General features: G+C 38.1%; 1 protein-coding gene and 1 long non-coding RNA gene across 2 annotated transcripts; one reads left to right on the top strand and one right to left on the bottom strand.

Moving 5' to 3' along the window:
* Nucleotides 1–7484: 7484 nt before the first annotated feature.
* On the bottom strand, nt 7485–8789 carry LOC119888625. Its single transcript, XR_005441915.1, has 2 exons — nt 8457–8789; nt 7485–7725 (listed from the first exon to the last, which is right to left on the bottom strand). It is a non-coding gene; the product is annotated as an uncharacterized LOC119888625 (long non-coding RNA).
* Nucleotides 8790–11099: 2310 nt separating this feature from the next.
* Nucleotides 11100–17151, top strand: LOC119888616 (T-cell surface antigen CD2-like). Its single transcript, XM_038699274.1, has 6 exons — nt 11100–11257; nt 13907–14224; nt 15080–15337; nt 15411–15562; nt 15696–15803; nt 16116–17151. The coding sequence occupies exons 1-4, from the start codon at nt 11209–11211 to the stop codon at nt 15512–15514; spliced, it is 729 nt and encodes a 242-aa protein (XP_038555202.1). The 5' UTR covers nt 11100–11208; the 3' UTR covers nt 15515–15562; nt 15696–15803; nt 16116–17151.
* The last annotated feature ends 1489 nt before the right edge of the window (nt 17152–18640 follow it).

Genomic DNA, 18640 nt, shown 5'->3' with positions numbered 1-18640 from the left:
AAACAGTGCCACAATTACAAGGTGTTGTTGGTTACCATAAATCATGATGTAAATATCTGAAAGTGACAAAAGGGCCCTTTTCTGGTGCTGGAGGCAGGAGGGGTGTTCTGCTTTGTCCTGCCAGTCCAGCATTTATCTGAACAGAGTGATGATAGGTGATGGGGCCAGCCTTGATACTATCATCAGTCCTCAAACCCTGCACAGGCTCACATCACCTGTCTTAGGACTCAGTTTCACTTTTATTTTACATTACATGGGTTCAAACAGTGCATAGATTTCTGGTGGCTCATTAAACAGAATTAAACCCAAGGAAGGCAGTAAAAGCCCCAGATCCAGAAGAGATGCTTTTTGACTCTCAATAATGCTCATGAGGTTTCACACATAAGTATGCCTATATAACTAATGAGAACTACAGCTGCATAAAAAATATTTAATCTACTTAACAAGCATAATAAGTATATTACACTGGAGAAAAATGGAAAGGAAAATAAAAATTATACAACTCTATAGATTTGTTTTGGAAGAGTTTTGTTTTGACACATAACAGTAGATGGTGGCAGCTGAGAGTTTTTAGCAGCTATAGCACCATAGAAAGAGAAGCTGGGAGGCAGATGAAGTTCTGCACACCCTTCAAACTCAGTGATTAGCTTCCTCTGGTAGCAGTGCAGCCTTCTCTTTGATATAAACACAAGTCAAAAGGTCAAAACCTTGTTGCCTGTTGGCGCCACAGAAGGGGGCAGAGTGACCTCTGCTGGTTGAGATCCCACATAGCAAGAAGGCCTATAAATATGTTAGGAAACTAAAACATGAATTAAATAATATAAACTTAAATAAATAGGCTAACTGCTGTCCTAAACTACATATAACATTAGTTCACTTGTCTTAATCTGAAGTTCACCAATGGCCTTACAAATGTTTAATTCTAATGGTTGGACTGTTGCGTTGTGTTATTTGTCTTGTTTGCATATTACAACACCTTCACACATACATTCATGCAGCCATCATCCTGCACAGACACTACTGAAACCGCAGACAACATACCTCATACTTTAATTATGTTAATTTGAAGTAACTATTGATTTGGCTTATTTTCGTTAAATAAACACATGTTAACCGTTTACCATGGTGTGTCTCCCTTTTGTTGTGGCCTTTTGAGCCAGGTCATAACATGGTCTATTCCTTATATGGAAGTGAAAGTAACCGGTAAAACCTTCAAAATAAAAGTAGCCCATGTACCATGTAGTTAAAGAGGTGATTTTAGACTAAAGCTAAACTAAAATAACGTTTTTAATAGGTTATAAAACTAAAATAAATCTGGGTGTGGAAAAAAAAACATTTTAATTAACTGAAATAAAAATAAATAAAAATAATAAAATAATAGCTCTGGCTGTTAAGGAGAATTAAACAATTGTAAGGCCATTGGTGACCTGTAACTTCAGATTAAGACAAGTGAACTAATGTTACATGTAGCTTAGGATCGCAGTTAGCCTATTTATTTAAGTTTATATAATTTAATTCATGTTTTAGTTTTATTAACATATTTATAGGCCTTCTTGCTATGTGGGAGCTCAACCAGCAGAGGTCACTCTGCCCCCTTCTGTGGCGCCAACAGGCAACAAGGTTTTGACCTTTTGACTTGTGTTTATATCAAAGAGAAGGCTGCACTGCTACCAGAGGAAGCTAATCACTGAGTTTGAAGGGTGTGCAGAACTTCACCTGCCTTCCAGCTTCTTTCTATGGTGCCATAGCTGCTAAAAACTCTCAGCTTCCACCATCTACTGTTATGTGTCAAAACAAAACTCTTCCAAAACAAATCTGTGGAGGTTTATACTTTTTATTTTCCTTTGCATTTTTCTCCAGTGTAGTATACTTTATTATATTAGTTAAGTAGATTAAATATTTCAATGCAACCTGTTGCTCTCATAAGTTATGTAGGCATCCTTATGTGTGAAACCTGGTGAGCATTAATGAGAGTCAAACATTATCTCTGGCTCTGGGGTTTTCAAGTCTTTTACTGCCTTTCTTGGGTTTAATTCTGTTTTGCACTGTTTGTACCTGTGTAAAGTAAAGTAAAAGCGAAATTGAGTCCCAAGACAGGTGATTGAGGACTGATGATAGTATCAAGGCTCGTCCCATCACCTACCATCACTCTCTGTTCAGATAAATGCTGGACTGGCAGGACAAAGCAGAACACCCCTCCTGCCTCCAGCACCAGAAAAGGGCCCTGTTGTCACTTTCAGATATTTACATCATGATTTATGGTAACCAACAACACCTTGTAATTGTGGCACTGTTTTTGTGCATAAGGAAATTGTAATACATGGTGACCTGTACTAGACACAGCTCCAACCTGTCCACCCTACCCGGGTCACCCACCTTTAATACCAATCACCTGCACCCTCTTTACAGACAGCATTTCACATGTGTAGCCTGATACTTGAGGCTTTCAACGTTAAAAGAAAATAATTGCTTCTAAAGCATTTAAAAGTCTCTTTTTGTATTGCATTGGCTTTATTTAAAGGAATTAGAGACAAAACTTGAGTATTGGGGGGGAAATCTGCTGTTTACTTGGTCATCCTGTCTGTTTCTTGGAGGCTGAGTGTAATATGCGATGATAACTGGATCGAGTTAATGTTCCTGGGTTGTATAGCCACTGCTGTCTTGCCTGCCTGATCAACTGCTGATTTTTGTGCCCTGATTTTAAATGGGGGTTCTTTTTATGAGACTCTGTTACAATTGGATGGGCCCTGTGAATGTTTTTGCCAACTGCTAGGTTCTGCTAATGGTGGGGTGATTTACTTGTTTTTGGGCTGCGTGACTTCCGTCAGCCCTTTTTCCCTCTTTTTCAAGTGCTCTGCCAGACTGACAGGGTGGTGGACTGTGGGAGCCCCTCTCCCCTTCACCGCACGTTGTGGTGTGTGCATATGACAGCTGTGTGCGGACCTTTAACTGAGCCTTATTGTGTGGTGGTTTATTTGTGTGACTTGCTGTCTTTTGTTGGTGGCGCACACCTGTGGGTGGTGGTGTCAGGGCATCCTGGTAGCAATTGTGCTTTTGTAACAGTTTGCTTTTATCCTTCAGCATCTCTGCAGCATTGGCCTTAACATCTTGTTGGTTTACTGTTTGAGCTTGTCTAGTTAATAAAACTTCCCAAAACCTGATCTTTTATATATAATATAATAGAATATTGATGTTTTCTTGTAAAGAGATGCTCTGTAAAAGGCCTATAGTGCTCACTTCTACAATCATGTTGATTTGAGATGTGACTTGAAAAGAAAGCCTAATACTGACTTGTTGTTTCACACTGTACACGAACACCGTTCTCCTGGTTCTGGCCCTCCATTTCCCCCAACCACATTCTCAGTCTTTACTGTTAAATATCATATAGCCTACCTGCCTTTACCGTCACAAACTGACGCTACAGGGCTTCCCCCACTGCGCTGACCTATGACAGGATCCCCAGTGCGTTACAAACAGACCTTGCCCTAATATGTGACGAGTCGAGAACGGGTTGTAGGGATACAACACCAGTCAAAGATAGAATAAAACGCAGTTGCTTTGTTTTCATTAATGGGTTTAAAAAAGAAAAACAAAACAATTTCTGTTTTTTTGGTTTTCTGTTTTTCCATTTTGGTTTTAAAACCGAAACCAAGGACTTGGTTTTTTGGTTTTTCCAATTTGGTTTTGAAACGAAATAATGAAAGAACGCACCATTATGTCGGTTTTGTCAAAGAATAAAGAATAGAAAGCTTTAGCTACACTGGTAATTGAATATGAAATTCAAAAGAAATTCTTATAAATTGCTCAACATTAAATAATGAGTTGAAGCATAATAGTCGAGGACAATCATTTGAACATTTGGTGATCAAACATAAATGAGGAACTGAAATTACCAGTTTGCTGCAATATTGTGCTTCTACTATGTAAATGACACGCACACAAAGAATCATTACCGTAATGTCTGAGGATGTTTTGAGGTTTAACTGTTTAAAGTAGTCCAGTGTTGAGAGTGATTCCTGAAACATGAGCTCTGATGATGTACCAGAGTCTTGAAGGTGTTAAAATTACTTCATGTTTCCTTATAAGTGCATAAAAGCATCCTGGGTAGGAAATATAGACTTTTTTTTCCTAGACAACTTTTTTTATATGTTTTGAATTAGTTCAGTCTATTTTGTAAATAAGTGTTTAATTAGATTCTTACCTGATGATGGTCTGAGGACCAAAGCATCAATACTACTTCTTTCACAGAGTTTCTGATAGAATGCACCTCTCTAAAAGATTTCTGTTTTAGTGGTTAAAGCTATGAAACCTCAAAGTGAAAATGAGCATCCAACTTGCAATGATTCTCTCTCTGCTTGTCAAGTCCAAAAATAGAGCGAATGTTTACTTTTTCAGTTAGTTGGATATAGTGCAAAGGTCATTGATGTTGTGAATTTGTCTGATACCATAACATGACATAAAGGCTGCAACTGGAGAATAGTTATAAATGAGAAGATATTGACTGGGGAAAGCAGTCTTTTTGTTTATGGAGCTTTTATGATAATTTGCAACTGCTGACCATGTTAACTCTAACTACTTAATCTTTCCCCTCTCAGCTGTAATTTTTACAACACTCTGCTTGGTCAGAGTTTTCACACCTTATTTGCAGCTGATAACTAAGAGAAGACATTTCAGGCTCTTCAGTGATGTGTTTTCCAGCTCAAACACTGACCCATGCCGGGAACACATTCAGACAAGAATCGGGAAAATAAATAGGTTTTGTCAGCTTTCTCTGTTTTAATCTTAAAAATGGTTTGTGTACAAATATTATTTACATATGAGGGTAAATTCAAGCAGTTTTTTGTTATACAATTGAAATTAAGCTATAAATAACATATACAAAAAATATACAAGAGTACATGAAATTAAAAGCACATAATTGACCTAATGATTATGACTAAATCTCAAGGAACTTCAAAGGCCCAAAAGCTGAAAGATGTATTGTATTCTCACTCAGATACTGTATGTAAAAAAGAGGAAACTGTAACTGCCTGCATTAAGAGATACTTACAGTCCCCATTTAATTTTCAGTAAAAAAAGAGAGATCTAATTAAATAATTATGTTAATATTTTCTATATCTTGTTTTTCTTAAATGTAATTTAAAATGTTACCCATGTTCTTTATAAATCCTTGTTTTCACATTTTTCCTGAAAGTTTCTTCAAAGAAAAAAAAAAGTGAAAAAGTGCAGGAAAAAACAACAACTTTACAACCTTGTACCTACACTTCATTGCAGCTACGTGATGCTCACAGTTCATATGTGTGAGTATATATATATAGTAAGGAGCTTTTCACATGGGTCGCGCGGTCTACCAACTGAGTTTAATGTGCCTGTGAATGTGAAACTTTTAAGATGTGGAAAACGATGTTGAATGCTTAACGTATTAAAAGTAAATCCACTCGCAGTACTGAATGACCCATTCAAAATGTTGTATTTCATGTTCACAAGTATACGTATTATTAGAGTAGAATTACTGATGCAACATTATTACCATAGGACCATATGAATATCATTGTAATGTTAAATTAAAGTAAGTGTGGTGAAGTAAAAAGTTCAATATTTTCTCCTGAATGTATTGTACTGTATGTACAATGCAGTAAGGCTTTCAGACATTCTGTACCTATTGCTTTTAAATAGCCTATATTTCTCCTGTAGATCAATTTTTCTAATTTCATAAAATCCCTACTGAGACAGCATACATGCAGGCATGATTCAGTCTTCCCTCCTCTTTTGTGTGTTTTGCATGGGGGTGTGCAGGTCGCCTCAAATAAGTAAATTTTAATTAAAGTTAAAAACTACTGGACTTTAATAAATCCTGTGTTTTAGCAGGTTTTCTGCTCATGTTCAAAACTTTCTGCACATTCAGAATCTTTCCCACATCTGTGTTCTCTGACATGTCGAAAGAAAGACGTAATATTAAGAGACTAACGTCATCATTTGATGAGAATTTATAAGATCGTTTAAGTCTACCCTCTGCTCTGCATTAGCCTACTTATTGCTCCGCTGGAATTATCCCCTTTAGACCGTTTGACAGACACAGTGCACAGACTGCATGTTGCATGTGAAACCGAAACCGACACCAACTGGAAAACACTCACCACAAATCCACACACACGTTAACTTGAGCAGCTCACAGTCCAAAACAGAGCAACGACACGACTCGTAACAACTGTCTGGACTAGCGAGCCGCGAGGTGCACTTAATTACTATCGCGGCGTACGCCAGTGTCACAGCAGCTGGGCCGAGTTCAATTGCGGCAAGTCGAAAGCGTTCTCTTGCGGTGCCCCCTGTATGGCGAGTGGATAGTGCCACGGACTGGCATGATGTTTACTTTTGGGTCTATTCTGTAGATTAAAATTGTGCTTTTATCATTTACTTTGTGTACCCAACTGTCATTTATAATATAAAAAATAGACCAACCCCAAGCTACATGTTTATTGATTTACATCAATATGCAACGAAGGTTAAAATGAAGGGCAACTGGACTTGGTTGAAGCTACTGGAAGACGTTTCGTCCCTTATCCAAAGGACTTCTTCAGTATTTACATCAATGTTTTCCTCATATTTGATGCTGCCATAAATGTTTTGTTTTTCAACGGTTAACCATTTTAAAAACACAGCTTGAGAGGCAGTTTAATTGAGTGGTGACGCTCCAAATTCAAACATGAGAACCAATCAAAAGCATCAGAACAGCAACAAACTTTACTAAACAACTGTGGCTGGAAATGGCAAAGGAAGACAATGTGCACATGAAATACACGCAAAGCAACAAAATTAATATTATTCAACATATAGCCAAGCTTTTTAAAGAAAATATTCAGATGGCATCTTAAACATTTTCATAAGAAATTGTGATTTAATTACATATTTTACCAGTCGGCCTAACTGTAACAGATAACACTTACATTTATTTTGTAATTAAATTATTTGACTAAATTGCATGTAAGTAGTTACTCCCCAACACTGCCTGTATGTTTGTCTACAGTTGAACATTAAATGTTCTTCTTGGTATAGAATCATGGGAGCTTTATATTATGAGCATTAACAATAAGCTATGCAGAGTGGGAAAATACTTTTTTATCATTGTATAATAGTATGCTGGTTTCTCTTAGTGTAGCATCCCGATGGAAAATGAAGAACTTCACTGAGGGTCTTAAGATTTTTAATTTGCTGTCTTGTACTTCAACAACAAAGTAACTGCTAAAAAAAAAGAAGTGCAGACATAAGACAACTTAGTATCTTATAACTCCTTTAGGATTACATTGATTAGTAACACATTAGCATGATCAAAATAATCCAAATCATTATGCAGAAATATACATTTAAAATACATTGTTGCCAATAATAACAAAGGAAATACCCATAACAAATAATAATAAAAATTGAATAAGCATGAAACTGTTACGGGGTGTGGTGTGTAGACAGAGAGGACCCAAATGCAGCACTCTGAGGGAAGGAGGTTTATTGGGGGAAAAAGGGTGAGAGGGACTGGAGAGGATGGAGAAGAGGACGTCGGGTAAGTACAGGCACGGGGAACCAAGGAGACAGGGGGCCAGGGAGCCGGGGAACACAGGGGCCGAGGAAGCGAGGAGAGGTGGGGGAGCAGGGAGGACGCCGTGAGGGAAGTCTGAAGAGGAGTGGGCCAGTGGATGAGCCCAGCCGAACGGAGGACGAGGGTGAGTGTACCTGGGAGGGAAACAGACAGAGAGACAAGGTTAGGGAAGACAACGACAAGGCACAGGGTAAGTGTGAAAAAACAAGAAACATGGAAGCCTGAACACGGAAGTGGCACCGGGTATGGAGCAACGACAATCAAGCGAGGATGGTGTGGAAAACCGGGGTTGAAATACAGGCAGTCATGAGGTGATTATTGGCAGGTGTGGCAGGCTGACGAGGTGGCTGATGAGTTGCAGGTGCAGGTAGTTGGCTGGGCTCAGGAGCAGAGGGAGAGAGAGCACACAGGGGAGAAAACACAGGGAGGCGGGCAGAGAACAGGAAACCAAGGGAAAAAAACAGAACAACTGATAAAAAGGAGAAAAAACCAGGACACTCACCGTCAGCCGGGCTGCCACCACAACAGAAACAGCTCTAATACTTCAATGATTAATTTTATAAGTAATTGTAGGCCTAATACAACCATTTTCACATTGTGGGGAAGTGAAAGCATTATCTTCTTCAGTGGAATTTTATAGGACAGTGAATCCAAACAATAAAGCATAACACAGGCTATGAACTGTAGGCTACTCCAGAGTTCCCAGTCGCCACAAGAATAAAAGCATTTAACACAGGCTGTACAAAACATGACTTGAATTCACTCAATAAAGTTAAAATAGGAGTTACACTGACAATGGTGTAGCCTACTGGTGGCGACGTATTTAGTGACGATGTGTGTGTCACACGGTTGTAAGGCGACGTACCTAGTTCAGATGTATTTAGTAGGCATATATTTATACAGGAATTCTAATATACGCCGCCGTGATGTGGCCGCCGGAAGACGTTGATTCCATGCACTCGCCGCCAATCCGCCGCCGGTCTCCTGTCTGCAGTTCCAATCACTCCCATTCAAAAATCCACACGGTCTGGCGGCGACGGCAGGGTAGACTGCTCCTTCTCCTTCTCCTGGTAATCCTCTCTCTGACACTATCCACCCGCCACAGCTGTCACACTACGGTCTCCTTTGGTAGGTTATCCGTGGCACTATCCACCCGCCATACCCCCTGACATTTTGCGCCCCTAGGCAACTGTCTATGCCGCGGGCCGGCCCAGCTTCAGCAAAAGTACTTTCAGTTCATTTTTGGTCACGTGCCTGTGTATTAAGTTCCTGTTTGCAAACTGTGGTCTGAGAGAAACACAGCTCCAGCAAAACCCATTGTCTCTGTAGATCTGTTGATTTAGAATAAACAGAAGGATCAAAATTATTTAAGTTTTTTTTTACAACTTATGTTTCAAAATGTCCAGGTTTAGAAACCTACTGTGATGGCAGAGAGGATGGAGCTCAGACTTCACTTTAGTAAATTTACTTAATTATACTTCACGCCTGGGCACATTGCTGTGTAATTCTTAGCTGCACAAGAATAAGTTCCTCTTTTGTTAAGTGCAATTTATACTTCTGTGTCAAATCGACAGCATAGGATACGGGGCTACGCAGAGGCTACGCCGTCGCCTGACGTGCACCTCCTCAAAAATGTAAATACATGTCGAGTTGACGCAGACCGTAGGCTCTGTGATTGGTCAGCTGGGTAGCTTTGCAATGCCTCCGAGCCGACAGGAAGTGTCCGTGCTTTGAAGTAACTTTTACTAGCGGCCAAAACGGCAGCACGGTGGATCAATATATTTGACCGTCACAACCCGAGCGACTCGTTTCACTATCAGAATGTCCATTCGGTTGATAACATTTGAAAAGGCTATACCAGCTGCACGTTTACAATTTTACCCCCATTCACGTTAGCAGGGGGCTAAACTGGAAGTTAGCCTGCTCGGCCGGCAAAAGTCAACACAGTGGACGCTGTAGCGCTACTGCCGACTAGCATTTGGGGGTGTAATTGCAGAATGACGGGAACTGTCAGAACAGCACTGTCCTGTACACACACTGTACATCCTGATAATTAACTTTATATTTCAGTTTTCAGAGGAGTCTGGTTGTTGCCCCCCTCCCCAAACACACACACACACTCCTGACCCCATACTTTACAACAACGCTCAACTGTGCGTTATGCTCATGTGAATTTTTGCACATACCTGTCAGCATTGTATTATAGTATTATTGGAATTTTTGTATACTTTTATATTTTTTGATCTTCTTTTGGATTTTAATGCACAAATTAAATGCTTAGTAATTATCCAGGGATCCTGTATAGAAAAGAATGATGCATGAAGATGCAACGTTTTAAAATCGAATTGCAGCCCTCTGAATCGTAACCAAATCGAATTGTGAGGTGCCCAGAGATTCCCACCCCTACTTGTTATGTGTCAACACCAATGTTGACAGGAAACCTACACCCTTGACTGCACATTTTGAGCTTTAGACCGCTGTGTGCCAACAGCACAGTGTGAATGTACATAATTAGCTCCTTGCATGTGTGTTTCTCTTATAAATGAGGAAATGAAATAGTCAGTAAAGCTGATCAAACAACCTCACTCAAACCAGCATCTCCATAAAGCTTTTAGTATGAAGATTGACTTTACAGTTTGAAGATGTCGAGCACTGAAAATAATAAACTTGACAGCTGTGAGGACCGTTGGTAATCACACGTGTTAAACTAGCTTGTAATCAATTCTCTCATAAGTACAAATAAGCAGCCGAGATGTTGAACAGTTGTCATCCCCAAATTCTAGTTAGATGGCAGAATATTGCTTTGTTCAGTCAGTCAGTCCATTACGAGGTTGATACCTCTGACAAAAGACAAACCAATAATCTTCTCACTGTAGATTAATTTTTGTTGACGGAATAAAGAAAACTTTAGTTACACCGCTAAGGGCTTGAAGGTGTTAAAATGACTTCATGTTTCCTTATAAGTGCATACAAGCATTGGTATAGGAAATAGCAACTGTCCTGATGAAACACCTTATTATGTAAATAAGTGTTTAATTAGATTCTTACCTGATGAAGACCAAAGCATAGATACTAGTTCTTTCACAGTTTCTGATCCAACGCACCTCTCTGAAAGACTTTTTTTGTGTTTTAGTGATCAAAGCTGTGAAACCTCAAAGTGAAAATAAGCATCCAACTAGCATTCATCTTTGCTCTGCTTGTCAAGTCCAATGATAGAGAAAATTTACTTGTTTCACTTTTTCACTTCGTTAAATGTAGTGCAAAGGTTAGTGATGGTGTATATTTGTCTGATAACATAACAATATGGCTGCAACAAAGAATAGTTTTAAATGAGAAGATATCAACTGGGGCAAGCAGATGTCTTGTTGTTTCTGGAGCTTTTAGTGTTGATAACTTTGCACCACATTAACCCTGCTTCCTCTTTTCCCTCTCAGTTGTGCTTTCTAACAACACTCTGCTTGGTGATAGTTTTCACAACTTCTTATTTGCTGCTGATCACTATGAGAAGACATTTCAGGCTGATCAGTGTAGGATGTGCATGTTTGCTATTGAATAAAGAAGAGAGGTTTGTCTGGAAGCTGCTAACTGGGTCAACAGAGGCTGAACACTGAGGAGACATGGAAGCTGTGATTGGACTGTTGCTGATGCTACTCAGAGTCTCTAATGGTGAGCTTATTAACTTGTTTAATTGGACACATTTTATACAGTTATAGGATAAATACATGCTGGGACCACATTCATACAAGAATCAGGACACTTAAATGTTGAGTCAGCTTATGTCAATCGACTGCCATAGATTTATGTTGCTGTAACAAAGTGAAAGCTTTCTCTGGTTTAATGTCTACAATACTTCTTATTCTGCTCAATCTCAAAGAACTTCAAAGGCCCAAAAGCTGAAAGATTTATTTTATTCTAACACAGATACTGTACATAAAAAAGAGGAAACTCAGTTATACAGATAATTCTGCCTTAACTAAATTTTCTACTAAGAGGAGGAATTTTGCACCAGTGGAAATTTATTTGATGTGTTATTTGGTTATTGCTCACAAGAACATATTCCTGCCTGCATTAAGAAATACTTATCATAGTAATATTGTTACATCTTGTTTTTCACAAATTTTAAATTAGTTTAAGATGTTACCCATTTTCTTTATAAATCCTGGTTTTCACATGAAAGTTGCTTTATAGTAAAAAAAGTGAAAAAGTAAAGAAAAAAAACACTTTACTGACACTTCATTTCAGCTACAAGATGCTTACCTTCACTGGAAACATTAACTACACAACATGTTTATATTTGTAAAATGAAACTGTATTCCAGTTAAAGGCATGTGAAATGTTATTTGATAGAGCAGTAGAGTGAGGAAAGAGGCCGTAAGATGGGGGCGACACGCAGCAAAGGGCCGCAGGCTGGATTCGAGCCTGAGGTGCTGCAGTAAGGAGCCTTGTAAATGGAGCCGACCAAGTGAGCTAAACGCTCATCATGAACCTGTTGATTTTGGGATTTTTAAAAACTTTTATTTTAGGTGTGGAAACCTACTTTCTTAACATTCTCAATGCAAAATCAGTTTAATGTGTTAAAGTAAAACGTACCCACAGTACTGAATGGCCCATTCAAAGTGTTGCTTTCCATGTTAACACACACACACACACACACACTATTATAAGATTATTATTATTATTAGATTATTATTACTGATGCAGTATTATTACTGAGGACCATATGAGTATAATTTTTATGTTGTCAAATTAAAGCAAATTAGGTAAATCTGGTGAAGTAAGTAGTACGATCCTTCCCCCTGTATGTATTCGAGTGGAAGTATAATGTAGCATAGCAAATAATCAAGTAAAGTGCAAGTATCTCAAGCTTCATATACCTGTGTAATAACTTCCTGTTTGCAAACTGTGGTCTGAGAGAAACACAACTGCAGCGAAACACACTGTCTCTGTAGATCTGTTGATTTAGAAGAAATTGAAGGACCAAAATCGTTTACATCTTTTACGGTGGAAACATGTGATGGCAGACAGGGTGGAGCTCAGTAGAGCTTTGGGAGGAACTGTGGTCCCCCAGCTGATGGACAGCACCTCAGAAATACTACACACTGAACCTTTAAATATCACTACTTTGAATGCATTCGAAGAAGAAGAAGAAGAAGAGGAACTAATAATAATAATATACAGTACAGTAGTGGTCTGGTTTATTAGAAGTAAGAAGAGAAGTGAACGTTGGACTACACCTATTGTTTAGCACCAGCCGACAGCGTGTAGATCTTTGTCGTCAAAGAAGCGTAAACATGATGAAGCCAGACATGTGGGAACAGATGCAGACAGATCACAGCAGAAATAAAGGATATAATTGTTGTGAATTTTCCCAGATGGAAGGAGCTGATGCAGGACAAATGTTTTCAAAGCAGAGCTGAAGTTGTCTGTTTTCTGCTGGACATTTGTCCAAATCATGTAACTTCTCTTCTTACTTCCGCGTCTATTGTGAGATTTCTGTATGAAAGCTCTTGTGTTCCGGATAATGCTCGCTCCCGCGTTCAGGGAAAACTACATAATGCCCCAATTGTTAAGCAAAAGAACAGTAATACTTGCAGGGGGAAAGAATCAGATTCTGTCTAATGTCATAAAATACAGATCCTCATTTACTCCCAGTGATGGAACATTTAAGATCAACAACCTAAGCTGGACTGATGGTGGTGAATTATGTAAGTATCATATTAATGTCAGCAACTTTAATATTCATATAAAAATTAATCTGTGAACTACTAATTATAGCTGTAAAATAAATGTAGTGAAGTAAAAAGTACAATGTTTCCTTCTGAAATGTGGTAGTGGTAACATAGCAAACAAGCAAATTTATTTATATAGCAGTTTTCATACACTGCGTTCATTCAAGGTGCTTTACAGAACTGAAGCTGCAAGTACAAATACAAAGATACTTCAGAGAGAAAACAAAGAAATAAAATAAAGTAAAATTAATAATTAACAAACAAGATATTAAAAACAAGATTAAAACAGTGAACATAAGTTTGTCAAAGTGCTTTGACAGATGCAAAGAAACAAATACAAATATAAAGGTATTTCAGAAGAAAAAAATTAACTTTAATACAGTACTAAATTTACTTGATTACACTTCACGCCTGGGCACATTCCTGTGTAATTCTTAGCTGCACAAGAATAAGTTCACGTTTTGTAATCTGGTCCGATAAAACAGCTGCAGTGAACCCCTGTTTCTGTGGGTTTAATTACATCTCATTGTCAATTATCAATGTTGTTTTTTACATTTTTTAATAACTTATATTTCACAATTTCCAGGTGTGGAAACATGTGATGGCAGACAGGATGGAGCTCAGTGTTATGGAGCTTTGGGAGGAACTGTGGTCCTCCAGCTGATGGACAGCGCCTCAGAAATATTTAAATACCAATTGTTAAGCAAAACAACAGTAATACTTGCAGGGAGAAAAACTCAGATTCTGTTTAATGTGATAGAAGACAGATCCTCATTTACTCCCATTAATGGAACATTTAGGATCAACAACCTGAACTGGACTGATGGTGGTGAATATTCTCTAGAAATCTTTGATTCAAATGGAAAGAGATCAGAGCAGCGGACTCTACATTTGACCATTCAAGGTAAATAACAATTTCTGTCCACTGGAAAATTTTGTAACATTAAAAATACAACATGAGTAAAAGCCATGCATTCAAATGTTTACTTAAGTAAGAGAACACAAGTACCTGCAAAATATAATTAGGTTATTACAAATTAAAGTAAGCCTTTTGTTCTAGTCCTCATTTCACCACATGGTAGTGATGTGGGATTATGCACAATATCAATAAGGAGGGACGTGTCATTGTTGCAATTACCTGTATGCCATGTTGGAGGCCATGCCTTGCTTCTTTTATTAAAATCAGTAACCATTACAGCTGATCCTGAGTCCTTCTACACATTACACTCACAGTCCTGAATGGCCCCATTCAGTGTGTTGTTTCATATAAATTATAATAATAATAATATGTATAATTGGACTATTATTATTGACGCATTATCATGTAACTTGCATATTAATGCCAGCAAGTTTAATATTCATGTAAAATATGAATCTGAAAAATAACTACTAATTGTAGCTGCAGAATAAATATAGTGAAGTAAAAAGTAGAATAGACAGATCCTCATTTACTCCCAGTGATGCAACATTTAGGATCAACAACCTGAGTTGGACTGATGGTGGTGAATAAACTCTTGAAATCTTTGATTCAAATGGAACGAGATCAGAGCTGTAGACTATAAAGTTGGTCACTCGAGGTAAATAACAATTTTGACTACTGGAGAATTTAGTGATATTAATAGACATACATGTTATATTCTATTTCCAAACTTCATGTATCTCATATTCTGCCAATATATTTGTACTGTATATCTATCTATGCCTATTAGAAACTGTGTAGAATAACCAAGATTTATCAAGAAGAATGTGTTTCCTTCAGCTCCTGTGACCTCTGTCCTGCTGGTCCCTGAGTGTCTGTCCCAGGGAGAGATGAGGGTGTCCTGCTCCTCTGAGGGAGGGGACAGTCCTCAGTACAGCTGGACTCTGGATGGACACACACTGACAGACGCTCAGCTCCTCTCTGGAAACAATGAGAGTAACAACATCACTCTGAAACAAGACGTGTCAGGACAGCTGGTCTGCTCAGTCAGGAATAAAGTCAGTAGTGTCTCCAAAAAAGAGAAGATATCTACCTGTGGTGAGTAGAAAACAGTTTGATTATTATGACTCTGATGATTAACTGTACATCATTTATCGTTTCTTTTCCACAGGCTTCATATTCATTAACTGCACCATCAATATGACACACATATCACAGTGGGTGCTGGAAGCCAGTAACACCTGTGTATTGAACCAACAACAACACCTACCATGATCACAGATACTGCGAGCGTCCCGAGCAGTGATGTCCCATGGTACATTAGTGAGTGCAAACTAACCCTACTGCAGTGGATTTATTAAAGTCATTTTCCCTTTTCGTCTTTGTCTGTTTCCACCCATAAAGTTTGTTAACTTAAATATCTGTGTGTCTCTTGTGTCTTTTATTACTGAAAAAGGCAATTTGCCAATAATTGCCGGCGTACTCTCTGCACTGTTAATTCTGTTGCTGGTCGGGGTGGCAGTCGCCTGTGCTCACAAGAAACAGGAAAATAACAGACCAAAAGGTACTAAACAACCATCATTGCAGTCAGAGATTCTTTTTCTCTCTTTTTACAAATCAATACCATAGACATTTTGGGAAATACACTTTACTGGCTTACTTGTAGAGAGTTAGATAACTGAGTGACAGTGATTTCTCATCTAGCTCTCAGCAAGAAAGCAAAACAGCGTATTTCTGATTATGTTAAACTATTCCTTTAACAATTGACTTCTGATATCAGAAGTGATGTGACCTTTCTGTACTGATTTTATCTAAACATTAAATATGATATATTTGTGCTTCACTTCCTTTTACTCTTTTTACCCTTTTACTGCAGAAATAGAAGATGAACGAGAATTAACCACTGCTGATGTCAGGGTTGTGCAGCTGCCTGGGAGACAAATGCAGCAAAGGGAAGAGGTGGAAACACGTATGGCCGAGTCAAGATTTCACAGCGACCTCGGCAGGCCATTGAACCAACAGGAGATGAATGTGTGTATGCCAATGTCCGCAAAGGGAAGAGGATTTAGTGTTCTCTGCACCACTGAAGGCAGGAGGAGGAGGTGTGCCAAGACGCCCGAAGGTCTTTCACCTTAATTTAATGTGATTTCCAATAGGAAAAATAAAAAGCCATCAGCGCTCATATTATTTTATTCACCTTTACTGTACTTCTGGGTTGTGACTGAGCATCAAAGTATAAGCTCCAGCATTTGAATCACAGTGTGGCTAGTTTTTATAGAGTAGACCATTCAATGTTTTCTTTAGAATGTATTTTACCACAATTCCAATGTCTCTTATCTTTAGATTATGTTGTTCCTCATTTTCATTTTTGTCTAATTTATGAGCATATTTACTTTTATTTCATTGTTAAAACTATGTGAACTTGTAATGAGGTATGGTAGCTTTTTTCATTTAAGGACCATAGCAAAACTGAAATCCATTCTCTCTGTAAAGGACTTGGAGACTGTCTTGCATGCTCTTATATCCTCTTGAATTGATTACTGCAATTCCTTGTACTCTGGCATCTGTCGCTCATCTTTATCACGCTTGCAGATTGTTCAAAATGCAGCTGCTAGATTGTTAACTGGTACAAGGAAGAGGGACCATATTTCCCCAATATTGGCTGCTCTTCACTGGTTACCAATAAAATATAGAGTCGATTTTAAGGTGCTCTTGTTTTTATTTATCTATTTTTTATTTAACTGTGTTGTTTTCTATCTTATTGCTGTATGTAATTAATTGTTTGGCCTGTTTTAATTTATCTGGCTTTAATTTCTATGTCTTCTACTGTATCACTTGTCCAGCACTTTGGTCAACTCTGGTTGTTTTTAAATGTGCTTTATAAATAAACTTGACTTAACTAATGATGACAATACGAATTTTAAGAATGAAAATGTCTTTGCAATGTATTTTTTTGTATTAGCCTACAATGATTGGCAGACATGAACAAGTGCTCTGAACAAGTGGCATCAGTACGTTTATGTTTGTTGATCATCTGTGTTATTTAAAATCACTATTTTTATCTTCATGTCAAAGTAATAAAATTAGCATTTACCTAAATCAAAGTATATTTATTCAACAGATGTTGATGGGTGAGTCGAGGGTCAGAGTTTATCAAACAAACTTATTTGCTCTTGCATTTGTAGATTTATTAAAGGTTCGGTGCAGTGCGTTTGAGTGAGTGTTAATCTCAAATTCAACCAAGCTGTCTTCCTTTGGTTTTCTGGCCTAAAGATAAGTTTTCAGAGAAATGTTTTGTCTCTGAGGAAGTTCACAGTATGCACAAATTTGTTTCCATGAGGTAAACACTTCTGCTTTCTCGAGCATCAGCTTTTAGTCTTACAACATTAGTTTGTCAGTTAAACGGCGCGAATTTCAAAGAGTGTTAAAAGCATTTGTGACAGTTGACGGTAATATATCTCCTCAATGCAATGATAAATATGAGTGGGTGTGTAGTTTTACTTTTGCTGCTTGCTCAGATTTTTAAGTTAATGGGGGGATTAGTCTACTGTAGATGACCCAGACATAGATAACATTCTGTCTCTTCATCTGAAATTTCTTAATACAGTCATTTAGCAGCAAAGGAGGAACACCTTTTAATAAAAGAGGGTTGTTCTCTTCTTTTTTCTGCTTTACTGAAACAAGGACAGAACTGAGATGGACAAACAAAGTTTTTGTAGAATTTAGTAAACTCACATGAGGTTCAAGAGGAAAGGGACCTTACAGCTTATCAGATTCTCAGAATGTGATATATTTATCTTTTAACAGCACCAAACATTAATTTTTGATATTGATGTTTATTAACTGCATCATCTATGGGACACACATATCACAGTGGGTGTTTGAAGCCAGTAAGACTCTGTGTATTGAGCAAATAACAACCACTGCCATGATCACAGAAACTGAGGCCTCTACTGAAGGTAATTAGACTGCCTCCATAGTATCCATTAAAACATCCACTCACAGCACACCTGCCAATCAAACTGTATCTTCCTCCAGCAGAGATGAATCATGGTACTTAGGTGAAAACTAACTCTCCTGTCAATAACTTGACAATAGATTTCTTTGTCTCTTTACCTAAACAGATCAGAAAAAGAAATATCAGATAGCTGAAGGCTCTGCCGAACCTCGAACGATGAAACATCAAAAAAACTCTGAACTTCTGAAACCAACACCTCAGTGTCGCCTCTCACCTGCTGTGATTGGCCTCCTGTCTTTCTAGATGTGAAAACAGGGTTTAGAGTAAAAACTCTTTCTTCTTTTGCCTACCTCAGCTTTTACTTTGCTAAATTACTACATGCATATGGAATCATGACCGTACTATTTGATCCCACAGACTCAGCAACAGAGCGAGAGCCAAAA

Source organism: Micropterus salmoides, unplaced genomic scaffold (genome assembly GCF_014851395.1).
Source record: "Micropterus salmoides isolate LMB-PRFRI ecotype aquatic unplaced genomic scaffold, ASM1485139v1 Ms_hic_scaffold_5, whole genome shotgun sequence".
Taxonomy (NCBI): domain Eukaryota; kingdom Metazoa; phylum Chordata; class Actinopteri; order Centrarchiformes; family Centrarchidae; genus Micropterus; species Micropterus salmoides.
Note: the sequence above shows the minus strand (reverse complement) of the source record. Positions and strands in the feature narration are given on the sequence as shown.